The sequence below is a fragment of the Ammodytes marinus genome (genome assembly GCF_949987685.1).
Source record: "Ammodytes marinus genome assembly, chromosome: 14".
In the NCBI taxonomy this organism is placed as follows: domain Eukaryota; kingdom Metazoa; phylum Chordata; class Actinopteri; order Uranoscopiformes; family Ammodytidae; genus Ammodytes; species Ammodytes marinus.
This window is the reverse complement of record NC_137218.1, coordinates 27,535,846-27,552,437: the sequence shown is the minus strand read 5'-3', so window position 1 is coordinate 27,552,437 and position 16,592 is coordinate 27,535,846. Positions and strand designations below refer to the sequence as shown.

Sequence of the window (16,592 nt, the reverse complement as noted above, 5' to 3'; positions counted from 1 at the left end):
TACGAAAGCAGACGTCGAAAACTTCTTCTGTCAGTGTTTCGCGGCGTGTTGGATGTGAAATGCTGCGATGCCTCCACCGACTGGAACATTTTAAAACTACACTCTATATGTTATAGGCTATTGTATCATTAGGTCTATGTTTATATCTGATATTCTTTAATCATGACTGATTTATTCTTCCTTTTCTCCTTCTTTTTTTTCCACTGTTGCAGGCCAGGCACACAGTGGAATTATTATATTATCCTCAATTCTCTTAAAAAGAAAAGAACAATTTAATTCTCATGTTTGTTGCAAATACTTTTTTCATGAAAATATTAATTGCATCCATGACGGTTTATTATTATTATGATTAATAATAATACCTGTACCCCCTAGAACTAGTTCTCATATAACCTAGATTAGAAGCTGTTTTTTGTACAGGCACTGTGTGGTCAGCTGCAGCTAGGCTAGGGGTCTTTCTCCTGGAGGTGACATTCATTTGGCTAGCAGGAATCAGGAGTCGGTTAGCCTCGAACAACGCGTCAACATGGCACAGGCAGTGCAGAAACTGGTCGCTAAAGTACCTACCCTGGTCGGCGGTAAGTCACTTTGTTGTTTTATTGTCCTAACATGAATCCTGTAATGGGGAAATGAATTGTAGGTTGTGTAAACTATTGACGAGATGGAAGAAACCAGGACGACGCTGTCAGCTGCCCCGGGACACGGCCAGTCATTCAATCAAGAGGATGATGTATTAGCCTAATGCAATTAGCTGCACGAAACACTGAATTGAAATGTCATTTTGCTTTCCTTTGTCTCACTGAATTGATTGTCTGCTAGGTAGCATGCATGTTTTTAACGTTTACACTCCAATTAGCTCATCCAGCCACAGAGCTAAGTGGCTATAGCTAGCAATAAGCATGCAGGGAAGCTATATGCAGCTCTGAGCTAACTTGAGCACCAGCAAAGGAAAGTTGCACCAGACGATTAAATGCCGTTTTTCTCCCCCCCACCCTTTTAGCCGCTGTCACCTTCTCCAAACCCCGGCTAGCAACCTTCTGGCATTATGCCCGTGTTGAGCTCGTCCCCCCTTCTCCTGCCGAGATCCCCAAGGCCATCGCGGGGGCCGCGAACCTACTCAAGGGTGTCCAGTCAGGAGCCCTCGGTCAAACCACAGTGAGGGTGAGTGTCTTTTAGTTTATAGATCCCCATTAGCTTCTTTCTAAAACAGTTCCTAGCTACTCATCCTTGGGTCTCTTCATTATTTCATAACAATATTACATAAGCTGGTTTACATACACAGTCCATTAAAAGTAGCCTAGGCTACAGCACAATGTAAACTTGAATACACAGCATTCATATTTGCAACACATCATAAGTCAATATGAACACAACAATCAACAGAGAGCTCAAATCCTTTCTAATACATTCTGCAGCTCTTTTTTATATCTGAAATAGTTGAGTAAAGAAACTACCTGAAAATATTAAGTCACAAAACATAGATAAATAGCTTAAAGTATGTTTCCAAGTCCTTTTCAAATCTTCAAGATAAAACAATATATGCAATTGTTCTAAACTATTTCTTATGTAAAGAAATCCAATTTTAACTTTTTCTGAAAACATTTTGGATGACTATCTTTTCTTTGTGCACAGACCCACTGTCTACTGACTGTCCTGTGGAGGCATGACCTCTATCTGGAAAAATAAGTTTACTGTCAAGTATTCCTGGAGTTTTGATTACAACAATTTTTTTCTAATAACACTTACTAAAGAATAAGGTAACCCAACTTTTCGACTTAAGACTTAACCAGGCCAACTATTATTCATATCATTTACCCTTCAATGGGCACTGCAGCTAGGAAAAATGCAAGCTACGTTATTGTGTGCTGTGTGCGTGTTGAAATAGATGAACACTTTTTCAGTTTTAAAAACATCAAGTGTCTGTTATCCAAAACCACAATGGCATATCATTAGAAATTCTACTACATGGGGCGCCTTTAGCTCAGTCGGTAAGGCGTCCCCCTCCCGGGCCGGGCCCAGCAGCAGACCCGGGTTCGATTCCCGCCCGCGGTCGTTCTCTGCATGTCACTCCCCTCTCTGCCCCATTTCACCTCTGTCTCTACACTATCAATAAAGCATAAAAATGCCCAAAAAATATCTTTAAAAAAAAAAAATAATAATAAATTCTACTACATGCATCTGTATTGTCAGTTTATGTATGGCTGATTGAAGACCTGAGGGGTGGACTATGTATCAAGATGAATGTGTTGGCCAGGTGTATTGAGCCTGAAGCCAGAGCTTTCAGTGTCATGAAGGTGGCTGTCTTCAAAACTTGACTAAATCACCATGATGAACTTTTGCTGCACACTTAACCTGCTCTGAGAAGGCCATGTTCACAGTTTGATTCCTAACCAACTCCTTTAGAAATCCCATGTATGTCTTTGCCTGAATTGTAGGCGTTTCCCTAGGGAGGGAGAGAGTGTTTAGAAACCGATATGATCCATTGGGTGTTCTGACAATATTGTGTGATTCTCAGCTGAGTGAACAGGATATATCTGTATACTTGAGCTGTATGCTAGTAACACACTAAAAAAGCTATGCACAGTAGTGATGGGAACTGTAAATATAAAATGACTATTTATTGACTCAGGCATGCAGACCAGCACACATTAATAGTTCACCATAGTATTAGTCAATATTACTTATGGATTCCCAGGGTCATGGGTGCAGTGTAGGCATTCTATAGAAAGTCTATTCACAGCATTAGTTCTGAGGTGAAACGGTATCATTGCTATTTCTGTCTGGTGGTTGGTGGCAAGAATATACAATGATTGCATGCAGGACAGGTAACCTAAAGCTGCTGCACAGTAGACTTGTTGTAAATATTCAAAAACGCAACAGATTTTGAAATGAAGTAGTCTATTGGTATTTATTAGTATTTTTCACAGATATAATATTCAACCAATGAACTGCATTTCACTTTGATTAGGCCAAGAACATCAGTGATACCTCATGCATCCTTCATTATGGGACACTGTCAGACCTAAATGTAATTCTTGACAATGGTGTTTTTTTAATATCCTTTAAGAGTTTTGCAATGTGTGGTTGTAACGTCAGAAATAAATGTTAGGCTCTGAGAGTGCATCGTGTTTAAAATAATTGTATTCACTTAGGACTTTACACACACGATTTCTTTCCTGCATTCCTCTTTCACCTTATTTGCGTCTCTACAGTGTCGCTTTTTGCTGGAATATATATTTTTTAATTCTTCATAATCTTACATTATAAGAACCTGTCGTCGTGCATGAGTGACGTAAATCCATTTTGTGTGGAAGACTCAAATGGCAAGGACACGGGTGGAGGCAAAGTCTCAGCACTACAGCTCTCTGACCCTGGGCAAATCCACTTGCATAAGAAAGGGAGGTGGTGTATACTTTTTACATGAAGTGTCCAACCTTTTAACATACTGAATACTCAAACAAACAACACAAGTGAGTAAACCATGCAGCATACTTTACTAAGGGGTTTAGATGTGAACTTGATGTAATAAAATCAGAAACTCTCATTGATCACTGAGAGATGGAGGACATCTGCATTGTGCATTATGTAATGGCTTTACAACAACAAACAGTAAGCCATTATTGACAGTAGGAAAATACATAGTCATGTTGTCAAAATAAAGATGGGAAACACGCGTTTAGTTCTCATGAGCCAGAATATAAAAAATCTCTGAACCTGGAAAATTATTGATGAAACATTCCCTGCGTTCCAAATCACATACTCTTTCTTTTTACTACACTACATACTAAAGTACACAAGAGATTAAGGGCCAAAGGGGAGAAAAAAAATCGGATAAGGAAGATTTTTTTTTTCGCTATGTTGAGAAATGTCAAGATAAAGACCAATACTCCAAGATACAATTGGAGTTAGTGGGGCATTTATGTATTTTCAGCATACTACAATTGACGTGCATGTTTTGGAACATCCTAAATCTTTTTGCTGGTATACTAAATAGTAGGAAAGTATGAGAATTGGAATGCAGGGCTAGTTATTCAAAGTGGCTTGATCGCTGTATGAAATGAAGGGGTGATAAAATCAATTTACGAGGAAAACAAATGACGGCTAGATTATCTGTGTGGCCAATAACACACATTTTGTTTCTTCACAGGACGCCGTCAGGAACGGACTGGTGTTCACTGAAGTGTGCATGTGGTTCTACATCGGAGAGTGCATCGGCAAAGGAGGCATCGTCGGCTACGCTGTCTAGATTCTGGACTGTTACGCTTTATTTTCTTTTTTTTCTCTTGAGCGTTGTATGCTCAACTTCCTTCAAGAATCCTGGGAACCAATAAACAGATATCTATTGTTAAAACACTTGTTTTCTGACTGGTTGCTTTTGATGAAAGGTGTATCTAGTTTGTCCAAATGGGTCAATGGCGCTATGCAGAATATTTCAAATGGAGTATTTTTGTTGCATAGTTCTTCATACACGTACGGTACATAGAATAGTCCATTTTAACATGTTTTGACCAACACAGAAGGAAAGGCTTGGGTGTACACAATAGAAATGATCAATGCTGATTTCAAGAGGTGGAATGTCACTTATTACATTAACTCAAGTACTGGTAAATGGTAAATGGACTTGTATAGCGCTATATCTCCGTTTATCACAGACCCAAAGCGCTTTACATTGTTTTTGTACACATTCACCCAGTCACACACACATTCATACACCGATAGCAGCAGCTACCACGCAGGGTAGGCTTAGCACTTAGTGCTAGGGTGCTAAGCTAACTATCGGGAGCAATTCGGAGTTCAGTGTCTTGCCCAGGGACACTTCGACATGTGGCGGGTAGGCGGGGGATCGAACCTCCGACCCTGCACACCAGAGGCAAACTCCCTACCCACTTCCCCACTGCCGCCCCACTTGTACTGAACTTAAGTACAAGTTTGAAGCACCTGTACTTCCACTCCACTATTCAGTGGGGAGTTACTAGTGACTCAAGAAAGTTTTGCACTCGAAAAATGAAAGTCTATAAAATAACTATTGTGTTCTACCGGTCTACAAGCACAGATGAAACCTTTGTTGATTATAATCTTCAAAGTAAATTTAGAATGGAAATGTGAATATACAGGTGCTGCTCAATGAATTAGAATATCATGGAAAAGCTATTTTTTCTTAAATATTTAATTCAAAATGTGAAAGTTCCATATATTCTAGATGTATTAGACAGTGATATATTTCAGGCATTTTTTTTGTTTAACTTTTCATGATTCCGGCTTACAGCTCGAGAATCCAAAATCCAGCATCTCAAAATATTAGAATATTCCATAAGGCCAATCAAAAATTATTTATAATACAGAAATGTCACACTTTTGATAAGTATTATTTTCATTCATCTACTATATACTTGGTCTGGGATCTTATTTTGCATGAATTATTGCATTAATGTGGCATGGCATGGGGACGATTAGTCTGTGGCACTGCTGAGGTGTTATGGAAGCCCAGGTGTCTTTGATAGAGGCCTTTAGCTCGTCTGTATTGCTGGGTCTGGTGTGTGTCATCTGCCTCTTGAAAAGTTTACGGTCAGGAGAGTTGTAAGGCCAATCAAGCACAGTAATACCATGGTCAGCTAACCATGCTTCCATATCACCTCAGCAGTGCCACAGGCTGATAACATCCATGCCACGCCGCATTGAGGCTGGAATTCATGCTTAAGGGGCCCAAACCAAGTACTGAGTTGATATGCATAATTATACTTTCTAGAGGGCCGACATTACTGTGTTGAAAATCCCTTTTTTTATAGATTTCATGTAATATATACAGTATATATAGATTTTGAATTTGGGGTTTTCATAAGCTTTAAACCATAATCATCAACTTTTTCATGATATTCTAATTTATTGAGCAGCACATGTATAAATGGTAACGGTGTTTTTCCAGTTTGGTATTTGTACTTTGACTAAAGTAATGGATCTGAATATTTCCTCCCAACACTGCTGATTTCTGTCTGATGTAAAAAAGGTTTGTGTGTCACAAGGAACCTCCTTTATAAGTATGCACACTGCACATCGACAAAATAAAATTGCTGTGGAAAGTTACACATAGAAATCCAGTAGATAAAGAGAACATATTGTCCATTCCCTTGACTGTTGCAATCCCTATATTTTAATATCTACATTGGATCTGTACTTCTCTGCAGTCAAAAGCCATCTGGATCTTTACAAGCAAGCATGAAACGGCGAGCCAGCTGTTGTACATTGTACATGTTCTAATGAAGTGTCTTGTTTAAATTGATCTTAAGTTAATGACAACATTTCTGACACATTCCCTGCGTTCCAATACCCACATTTTCCTACTGTTTAGTATGCCAGAAAAAGATTTAGGCTGTCCCAATACATGCACGTCAATTGTAGTATGCTGAAAATACATAAATGCCCCACTAACTCCAATAGCATTTTGGAGTATTCGTCTTTATTCTTGACATTTCTCAACATAATGATAAAAAAAACTTCCTTATCTGATTTTGTTTTCTCTCCTGTGGCCCTAAAACTCTTCTGCAGTGTAGTAAAAAGAAAGAGTATGTGATTTGGAACGCAGAGTTAATGCTTTGAAGAGACAGAACAAAACAGGGAGCTGGACTATGCATTTAATGATATACATTGTGCCCCCACTGTAACAGTGAGCATTAGACTTTTATTTGAGTTCAGTTCCTGTAATCAACCAGCAGAGGGAGCCGTGAACACTATCACTTTTGTCATTTGTTTCAGAGATACATGTGACTGACTACAAATGCAATGGTTCATACCAGTGGATACAGGCTTTCAAAAATGTAATTTATGTCCATTAAATATAGACAGACATATTTAAGACCTCTCCTTTGTTAGAGCACACACAACAAAATAAATACGTATCAAAGACAAGTGACCTATCATTTCTAATCCAATAAGAGCTTTTATTTGGCAGTATATCTATTTAAAATGTGTTGAAATAAATAAATAATCATCATTATTTATTTAGTTGACATAAATAAATAATCTCCATAACACAAAGATCGATTCATTCATTTAGCCCTTTATTTAGAACTATCACTGAATCATTTTGTTACAAAACAACTTTTCTTGATATCAATTATACTCTGTTGTCCATTATGTTGGTGAACATAGATCAAATTAAATAAAGGTTAGTTCAAGTGAATAAAAACAACAGCAATACATTGACAATGAAATGTGCTTTTGAATGTGTCAAACCTATATAATAATACCTGTTAGTGGACCAACATGAATATTGTAATAATCATTCACATCATACAACAAATTCATTATTATCACTTATAGATAATGTCACATCCTGTATGAAGTAATAATGTGATGGTAGACCTATCTGTGGGAACATACAACACTCACTGAGACAGACAATGACATGTTCTAATATTATCTAGCAGGTATTGTTACATAAAAGGCTTTTCTTTATATTGTTGTTGTAGTATTTGTGTTATTTCAATAATTTCGTCATGGTTACTATCGTGAAAATGTGATTCAACAGAAAAATGCAAAACCTTATACGCGAAGCGGTAAAAAAAAGAAAAGAAGTATACACATATATTTTTCTTCAAAAAGAAGCATTGAGAATATCAGTGTGTTTTGGTACGGTTTGTAAAATGTTGCAAAAATATATATATTTGAAAAGCATAGCTGTATATTGTGAAAACACATGGAAAGTATTTTTTGAGATTCTCAAAATGAGAGCTCAAAAATGGGCTACTGTTTACTTGACGTTGCAGATCTTGACCGAGGTTCCGACCCCGAAGCCTGGATAGATGGGCTCGACGAACGTGGTCTGGAACCTGTGCAGCAGGGTCATGCCGCTGCCTATGCTGTAAAAGGCCAACACCCCCGCACTGTGGTCCAGGTACACTCCTATCCTGGGGGAGTGGGGGGCGTGGATGGCTGTGTCCACGCGGTTGTGCCAGGCGGAGTAGCCCGTGTCGGAGCACAGGAGGCTCCAGGATTTGTCGTTGTAGCCCAGCAGACACAGCGACCCTTTGCCCTTGCGACTGATGCCCTTGTAGGCCACGCCGATGGAGAACTCCCCGCTCCACTCGATCTCCCAGTAGAAGCGGCCTCCGGACAGGGCCTCGCGGCAAAGCACCTGGGCAAAGCTGTCAAAGCGGTCCGAGGTGTCTCCGTAGGGCTGCAGGTCCCGGGTGCGGATGACCTTTCTGCTGCTCTCAGAGATGTACAGCTCCTTGTAGGCTGTGTTCGGGTCCAGTTTGAGCTGGCAGAAGTCTGGAAGACAAGAATAGATACATTCTTAGTATTTCAGAGTATCTATTTGGCTATAGTTATTTCCCCCCCACAATCTGTTAATTACATTTTTCAATATTGAGGTGAGGGTTACTGAATTGAGTTGGGGTTAAAGGTGGAGTCAGCTATTCTGGAGAACGCTTGTCAAAATCAATTAATATCTCCTTAGGATGCACTACCTTTCCGTACTGTGTGTACAAAGAAGAAAAAAATCCAGTGTTAATACACAGCCTAGGCTCTGTAAACTAGTATGTAAACAAAGGGGGCCCATTATAGCTGGCTAGCATGCCCTTTTACAGAGCTGTTTTATTTTCAGTGCACACACAGTACAGACAGGTAGCGGATGGTGAGGAGATATTCACTGGTTTTGACAAGGAGTAATTTTTGCAACAAGCGTTCTCCAGAATCGCTGACTCTGCCTCTAATGTGTTTCAGTTATAAAAGACAAACAGAGATACTTACACTTCACAAAATCTGCTCTGCTCTTTGGCTCTGGGGGAGAAGGAGAGCTGTCCACTGTTTCTTTGCCTGCAAGCACATGAAGAAACAATGTATCAGTTGTGGATGTGAACCACACACACACCTACACACATGCCTTCAATACTTCTGTTGATGTGTGTCTACCTGAGGAATCTATGTATGATGCAATCACATTGTTGCATACCTCCCAACAGTTTCATGGTGGCTGCATAGTCAACCTACATACTTATTAACCCACTTCAATCTTTTCCAGCTATAGGACGTGACAGTGCTCACCTCTGCTCCTCCTGTCCAATGTTCGACTCTCTGTTGTGTACACTGGGACCTCGTTCACTGAGAAGACACAACACATTCACAATGAGCAACCTGGGTTCTGTGTCAGATTCAGATTCAGAACCCTTTATTGTCTGTCATGACAGAAAACCATTGTGGCTAAACATGTAAAGTGCCATCTAGACTCTGACAATAAGAAAAACAACATGCGTTATCTAACTAGAAAGACGTTTGCAGGCCGGGACTGAGTGGAATTTTTAGTAATAATAATAATAATCATAATAATAATACATTTATTTTATACAGCGCTTTCGAATGTACTCAATGACATTTTACAATAAAATAAGTAGGGGAGAACGGGGTAACTTTTTACTCCAGTGAGAATTGCTCATCACCTAAACATCTTTCAATAATCATTCCTACATTAAATTGAAGCTTAAAGTGTTGGCTTGAAATGTGTACCCCTCACTTTTTCTATCTTATTGTAATAAAGAAGAAATTAATCATCAAAGACACCCTTACACATTGTGACAACCAACCCCATCAAGGGGTCGGTTGTCAAACACTATGGGGTTGTTTGTCACAATGTTATCTTAATGGGAATAATATTAAAAAGAAGGCAAGAAAGTAAAACTAAATTTGAAAGTTTAATTGCATTGTCAAGTTGATGTCAATGTGACAACCAACCCCCCAAAAAATGTGACGACCAACCCCAACTTGAATTTCTTGCTAGCATCAAGGCCAACAACCATCTAAAAACTAATTAACTTGCTAACCACAATCTAAACTATAGTTTACCCTTCACACTTTGTATGGGTAACAAGTGTTTTGTTATAAACCCATTGTGTAAAAGCCTAGAAGAAAAATACTGAGGAGCTAAATATTTTCAATTTGACATGAAAAACACAAACAGTCGTCTCTCCTCAAATTCAGCAGTCTAACTCCAAGGAAGACTATGTAGGTAACCTCTGATCCCAATTCTGGATATTTACATACCAAAATTTCACAGACAGCGCCTTCTGGTTCTGAGATATAACGATTGTGACAACCTACCCGTGTGACAAATTACCCCGTTCTCCCCTACACAAGCTAATTAAAAACAGGTGTAGCAATAAAGCCAACACACAATACACCAAAGCAAATATAAGTACATTTAAAGTAAGTGAAACATTATAATCAGCATGTAAAAGCAGGTGTAATGTAAATATGTAAAATAAACAATATGTCATAAATATGTTGAAATGTAATATGATCATTGGCTGAAGGCTATTCTGAAGAGGTGTGTTTTGAAGTATATATATACATGTATGTGTTTAGTAAGGTTTGGGTGCCTTCTGCATATCATGTGAAACGTATTGTGTTCTTTGCGCTAAGTTGTCCTGACCTGACTTGGAGAGCTTCTGCAGCTCCTCCCTCCCAAACTCCTCCAGACGATCCTTGATCTCAGCCACAGATTTCCTCACCGCCGTGAAGGAGAAGTCAGGGTTGACCGTCACTCTGGGCATGAAGCCATCGTCCGTGGGGGTGCACAGGTAGTTGAAGTTCTGATGCGGGGAAAAGGAACAAGAGTAAGCCATGACAAGGACTGGTATCAACGTGAACTATGGCAGTAAGAGAGGCATGGAAATGGGCTTCAACTTTTTTTAAAGGTCACATATTATGTTCATTTTTCAGGTTCAAAATTGTACTTTGGTTTTCTACTAGAGACTGTTTCCATAGTGTAGTGTCCAGAAAAACCTTCTATATTTCTCACCGTGCCATTGCTTAATCTCCTCTTTTCAGCCTATGTCTGAAACGCTCTGATTTAGAGCCTGTCTCTTTAAGTCCCACCCTTCCAAAAGCCAAGTGTGCTCTGATTTACCCTACATCAATCTGCCAGTTAGATTCAAGGGTATCTGGGGGTGTGGCTTATCACAGCTTGACATAGTGCTAAATTAGGTTGGTGCTGGAGTGGCATAGCTTAAAAGGGTTGTGAGGGGAGATCAGTCGGACTGGGGTTTTTGAACCCAGGTTTCCAGAAAGGTGGAGGTGGAGAAAAGAGAGAGGGTTGATATTTTTCAAAGGACCCACATTAATAATGAAAAACCACGAAATATTGCATTTTGCATCATAGGTAACCTTTAAAGCACTTTAGAGATAGATTTATAATAAAAAGGGACATCCAAAGATGAGGACCCTTTTTTATCCACTCATATTTGCATTTACAATATTGTGAGTAATACATAATTACTGCCGCTAACTTCTTACGCCCGATTGACACAAAGGCCTTAATATGCTCTGATGCTGTCATTGTGACCGTGGATCAGCACCACGCCAATATGAGCTAAGCACTTCATTGTGAGACACTGACTGGTATTACGCCCTAACCAGAGTAATAATGCAAATATGTGATATACTGTATGTACCAACATATTACATCAATGACAACAATGGATTCAATTCTTCTAAAATAGTTGCTCTAGTAGTGGGTGCTTGTGGTGTAGTGGTTAGAGCCCTCCCCCAAAGAGGCTCAGTCCTCTCTTCACAGCAGACCCGGGTTAGAATCCAGCCCGGGTCGTTCTCTGCATGTCATTCCCCTCTCTGACACATTTCATCTCTCCAAAACTATCTAATAAAGCAAAATGCTAAAGAAAAGATTCGAAGTCAACTTAATAAAGAGTGTCTCTAAAAGTCTGTGCTCACCTGCAGAAAGTGGATGTGGTCGTCTGTGCTGTACAGCTGCTTGAGGCCCACCTCCTTCTTCTTGAGCTCGTCGATCTCTTGCTCCAGCCTCTCGATCAGGGCCTCGGCCTGGCTGAAAGCAGCCTTCTCATTGATGCCAATCAGCTTACTGACCTCGGACCTCATCCTCTCAATGGAGCGCATCATGTCCTCAAACATCTTCTGGCTCTCCACCATGGCTCTCTGGGCAGAGTTCTGAACAACAACAACACACGGGGATGTCAGTGTTTTAATAAAGAATTTGAATAATACAATTTAAAAAAAGGTTGTTTTATTACATTTTCAAAAAGGACACATTTTGTATGTTGGTTATGACAATGGAGCTGACTAGCTTTATTTTTCTCAAAAGCGGTTCAGTAAAATGATATTGCACGTGACCCCGCTAACAAGAATGCATTGAAATGAACAGCTAATCTATAAAAGGAATGTTTGTTGTATTGAATTTCAAAATGACACTTTTTCTATGAATTGTTGTTGGGCAGTGTTGACAACGGGGCTGACTATGTCTTTATGTTTTCTCAACACACAGTCAGAGTTGATGGAGAGAAGGGAATGTATTGTTAACATCAGTCTCACCTTCAGTGAGTCCACAGCAGTCTTCAGTTCCTCCAGCTCCTTCACCCTCTCCTGGCATTTCTGTTTGATCTCAGCTTGAGCGATTCCCAAGAGTTTCTGCAGAACAAAGGCATATTATTACACGGCCGTTTTACTATTAGGTGTGTGCACTCCCCATGCTGACTGGCTGTACCGGCTGCCTTTTAATTCATTATGGCACAAGTATATGCAACTGTTGAATTGAATCAGGTTTATAGGGTGCGGTTGGATGAGTCAAAAGCCGTCTAATATTTAGTTAAGGTAAAAAAATAACGTTCTTTCTCATCAAGGGGATATGTGGGAAGAGGCCCTGCGCTATTTCTAATAAACCCCGACTTAAAGAATCTTCTTAATACGGGCCGGCTTTTATCTCGGAGTGGGAGAGGGGAGGGGGGGGGGGGGGCAAATCTGTAATGGAATTCTGTCCATGTTAGGAATGTGAATCTACCGCTAGCCTGACTCTTTTTGAAGAGATGTTTCAAGGTGCACACACACGGGCGCTCGCTGACACGCAAAAAAAAATGGAGGGCTTCTCTCTCTAATTCAGCTTTTACTCGAGCCCACCGACCCATTCTTCAAGATAAGCTTGAGGAATGTGGGGAATCTAGGGGGGGGGGGGGGGGAGGTATCAGGAGAGGGGGGGAGGGGACAGAGTGGACAGGGGGGAGTGAGATGTGTTGGGGAGACTAAAGTTGTAAATCTTTGGATGAGAGAAACCAGACTCTCAATGTTGTAAAAAAAGCACATAGACAAACAGTAGGGTGAATTATTAGCTCATTGTGCCCTAAAATTCCTTTTAACCCATATTCCTCCCTGGCTGTCATAAAAAACACTCCTCCTAGATTACTGACGTATACAGACTCATCATTGCAGATCCACACACACATTACTTTGGCATTGTAATCTACTCTGCTTTACTAGTTAAACAGGGAATGTGATTGGTCAGTGAGTCATTTGAATGGGGCATCGCATGTGCTTCATACAATGGGATGGGTTATAACCATGAGGGAGACCTTGACTCCCTGACATTCCAGTATGGTTACACACAGACACACTGCACTCCCACAGGTGGGAACCCAGTGAGGGCCAAAAGGAAGTCTGCTGTTTTTTGTGTATCTATCCCACAGCTGGATAGCACTGCACATTCTCTCAACAAACAATGTTCTTTCAAAGGGCCGACAGCATTAATAAGACACTCCCCCCCCCCCCCCCTGGCCCTCCACATCCACACAGCTAATCAGAGCGCTGGATTTTCAATTTGGCGGTGAAATGCCTCTGCCAGTTTTAGCTGATAGCGTTGGGCGAAAAATGGGTCAAAGTACAAGCACCAGCCGTAGCGCAGGGGGGCAGGAGTTAGGGAGAGAAAAAACAACCCTGTGTGCTTTCACTCAAAAAAGAAAAAGAAAACTCATTGGTGAAGGAGGAGCCTCTTTGTAGAAAGTGTATCTGTTCGAGAGACATATTGAGGGGGGGGGGGGAATGGACAGAGGAGTTTCAGCTTGTGCTATCTCTCATGTGAACTGAATTACAATGCTTATCTGTCTGACGTGAGATAGAAGGTAGATAGAAGTTTCCTGTTCTGTGAAGATGAAGAAATACCTCGTCAAAAATAAGTTAAAAAAAAACCCCACAAGCAATACAATGTGTGATTCTCTCGTAAATCAAGTAAAATGGAACAAGAGGTCTTGAAATTAGCTGGCTGAACTCATTTTTGCTGTGTATTTTACTACTATGAGGAAGGGTTATGTGTCACAATAAGCCTGTAATGCTCTGAGGCAGTATTCCTCCCTTGACTTGTCCATGTCATTCTCTTCATTTCCAGTGTAATTGAACTTGATTCAAGTGATACATCAGTGTCACTGTTTCTATATCTAAGATCATACTTGAAATATGACTATTGAGCGTTATTTCAGCATTTTAAGATGGGATATGTGTTGAAGTGAGCTAGACATACTCATACTAATACTTGTAACTAGTAATAGTAAGATCATTTGTATCATAGTAAGCCAGCCTTGTTCCCTCATTTCCAATTCAAGCGTATTGAACTTACAAGTTATCTATTTCACTGAAGTGTTGCTTGTTAGGTGACTGTGTAAGTGTCATGAAATATTATGACAAGACATTTAGACAAGTAAACTGAATTTCTGCAGAGTGCAAGTGACATTTCTCTAACACATGAACAATGTTAGTCCTTTGCCCTTAAGTATTGAGTCTATAGTAAAAAGAATCCACCAATAGAGAGCCACCTAAAGGAATTCCTTACCTGTTTCTCCCCTCTCTCCGCCTCGGCAGACACTATGTCGTGGCCCCTGTGCTCGCTGACGGTGCAGATGGCACAGATACACATCTGGTCCGTGCGGCAGAATAGCTCCAGGGACTTCTGGTGCTGGGGGCAGATCTTGCGGTCCAGGTTGCCCAGCTCGTCCACCAGCTTGTGCCTCTTGAAGGTGGCCGACTCGTAGTGGGGCTTCAGGTGCTTCTCGCAGTAGGACGCCAGGCAGTTCAGGCAGGACTTCACCGCCTTCAGCTTCTTCCCGGAGCAGAAGTCACAGGGCACATCACTGGGCCCGGCGTAGGCGCTGCCCGGGGAGCTGTTGAGGTTGAGGGTCAGCCCGCTCTTCTTGATCTTCTCGGCCACCATGTTCAGGGTGGCGTTGGGCCTCAGCACGGGCCTCTGGGTGAAGGTGATCTTGCACTGGGGGCAGATGTAGATGCCGGTGTAGTCGGCCTCGTTCCAGTAGCCGCTGATGCAGTCCATGCAGAAGCTGTGGCCACAGGGGATGGCCACGGGGTCCCGCAGCAGGTTCAGACACAGGGAACAGTTGAAGTAATCTGAAGAAGTGTGATCCGCCATGGTGATGATGGAACTCACACACACACACACACACACACTGTCTAACACACACACACACTCACAGTCACAGTCCGACCTGTGGGAACAACACAAGAGAATGCCTGGAGCCGGATTGAGGTTTTTTCGTCGAGTGTGCCTGGGAGCCCGCCCTCAAGAGTGTGTGCTGCTCACAGCCTGCCAACGGGACAGGACCTACTTGTATTTCTGAATTCCAGAGGTTATTGATTGAAAGCAGACAAGGCCCGCCTCCCCCCACGGTGCTTGTGAGTGTATAATCAAGCCCTGCCCAGTTCAGATAAGCAGGTTGAGCAAGGGAGAGGGAGAGGAGAGAGAGAGAGAGAGAGAGAGAGAGAGAGAGAGAGGGTGAGAGGAGAGAGGGAGAGAGAGGGTGAGGGTGAGGGTGTGGAGAGAGAGAGAGAACAGAGTGAAAGAAAAAGAGAATGAATGAATGAAATGTAAAAAGCAACTAGCGTGTGAGTGTGAGAAAGGAGCTTCCATTTTCCACACGGCTTCCTTTATTTTCCCATTTCTCAAGTGGCTCATCTGTGGAAGTATGGCGTACACACTTTTGTCGGCAGCTGTATTTCCACCTATTGTTGTCAGACAGAATCGCCCATTGTCTCAAACCGGTTATAGTCCGACAAACAGAAATGCAGCCTAAGGTACTGTAGGAATTTAAGGGACCACCCAATAAACAAACAGAGAACACTTTGAGGTCCGGAGCAGAGATTCAACAACGTTTCAAACATTTCCCCTATTTGCTCATTTTGACACCAAATAAAAAAAACTTGACAAAAGTTCAACTTGCTCTAGGTGGTTTGTCAAAGATAAAGTCAGAGTACAGAGCTGCAGTATTTACACTGTGTCCACGGTTGACAAACCAAATGACCACACACACACACACACATAGAAACACACACGCACACACACGCACACACACACACACACACACACACACACACACACGCGCACACACACACACACACACACACACACACACACACACACACACACACACACACACACACACACACACACACATTTGTGCACATACATTCTTGCCCAGGTCGAGGTTTGTTGTTGCAGTGGATGTTTTTCATATCTGTGTGCAGGCTTGATCACAAGTTATACTGCATTTTTGCATGCCTAAAAATGTCTTCTCTCATTGTTACCTAACGTAGCCCCGTGACCCTGACTTACTCTGCAACACCAGGTTTCGGCTGACATCATAGCTTCTCATTAACAAGGCCCACACTAGTACTGCATTCTAACAATACTAACGCCTCATTCACACTGCTGTTTTGTTTGTTTCATTTGTTTGCTCAAGATAAGAGCCCCTGGAAGTCTTGCTTGTAATAAAAGTTTTGTACTTTATTTAACATTC

The 16,592-nt window shown here is 41.3% G+C and overlaps 2 protein-coding genes across 2 annotated transcripts; one reads left to right on the top strand and one right to left on the bottom strand.

Annotated features, from left to right (window-relative positions):
* Positions 1–466: 466 nt before the first annotated feature.
* atp5l (ATP synthase, H+ transporting, mitochondrial F0 complex, subunit g) lies at positions 467–4,347 on the top strand. Its single transcript, XM_080041176.1, has 3 exons — positions 467–578; positions 1,001–1,161; positions 4,148–4,347. The coding sequence occupies exons 1-3, from the start codon at positions 527–529 to the stop codon at positions 4,244–4,246; spliced, it is 312 nt and encodes a 103-aa protein (XP_079897302.1). The 5' UTR covers positions 467–526; the 3' UTR covers positions 4,247–4,347.
* Positions 4,348–7,034: 2,687 nt separating this feature from the next.
* On the bottom strand, positions 7,035–15,371 carry ftr82 (finTRIM family, member 82). Its single transcript, XM_080040543.1, has 7 exons — positions 14,618–15,371; positions 12,337–12,432; positions 11,722–11,955; positions 10,424–10,583; positions 9,043–9,099; positions 8,749–8,814; positions 7,035–8,268 (listed from the first exon to the last, which is right to left on the bottom strand). Exons 1-7 carry the CDS (start codon positions 15,206–15,208, stop codon positions 7,748–7,750), a joined length of 1,725 nt encoding a protein of 574 aa, XP_079896669.1. The 5' UTR covers positions 15,209–15,371; the 3' UTR covers positions 7,035–7,747.
* Positions 15,372–16,592: the final 1,221 nt, after the last annotated feature.

Excerpts from the sequence above, each read along its gene's own strand:
- atp5l (XM_080041176.1), top strand. The coding sequence starts at position 527 with ATGGCACAGGCAGTGCAGAAACTGGTCGCTAAAGTACCTACCCTGGTC. Across the intron at positions 579-1,000 it reads AGTACCTACCCTGGTCGGCG|CCGCTGTCACCTTCTCCAAA; the intron begins GTAAGTCACTTT and ends CCACCCTTTTAG. Across the intron at positions 1,162-4,147 it reads TCGGTCAAACCACAGTGAGG|GACGCCGTCAGGAACGGACT; the intron begins GTGAGTGTCTTT and ends GTTTCTTCACAG.
- ftr82 (XM_080040543.1), bottom strand. The coding sequence starts at position 15,208 with ATGGCGGATCACACTTCTTCAGATTACTTCAACTGTTCCCTGTGTCTG. Across the intron at positions 10,584-11,721 it reads ACCACATCCACTTTCTGCAG|AACTTCAACTACCTGTGCAC; the intron begins GTGAGCACAGAC and ends TCCCCGCATCAG. Across the intron at positions 8,269-8,748 it reads CAGAGCAGATTTTGTGAAGT|ACTTCTGCCAGCTCAAACTG; the intron begins GTAAGTATCTCT and ends CTTGTCTTCCAG.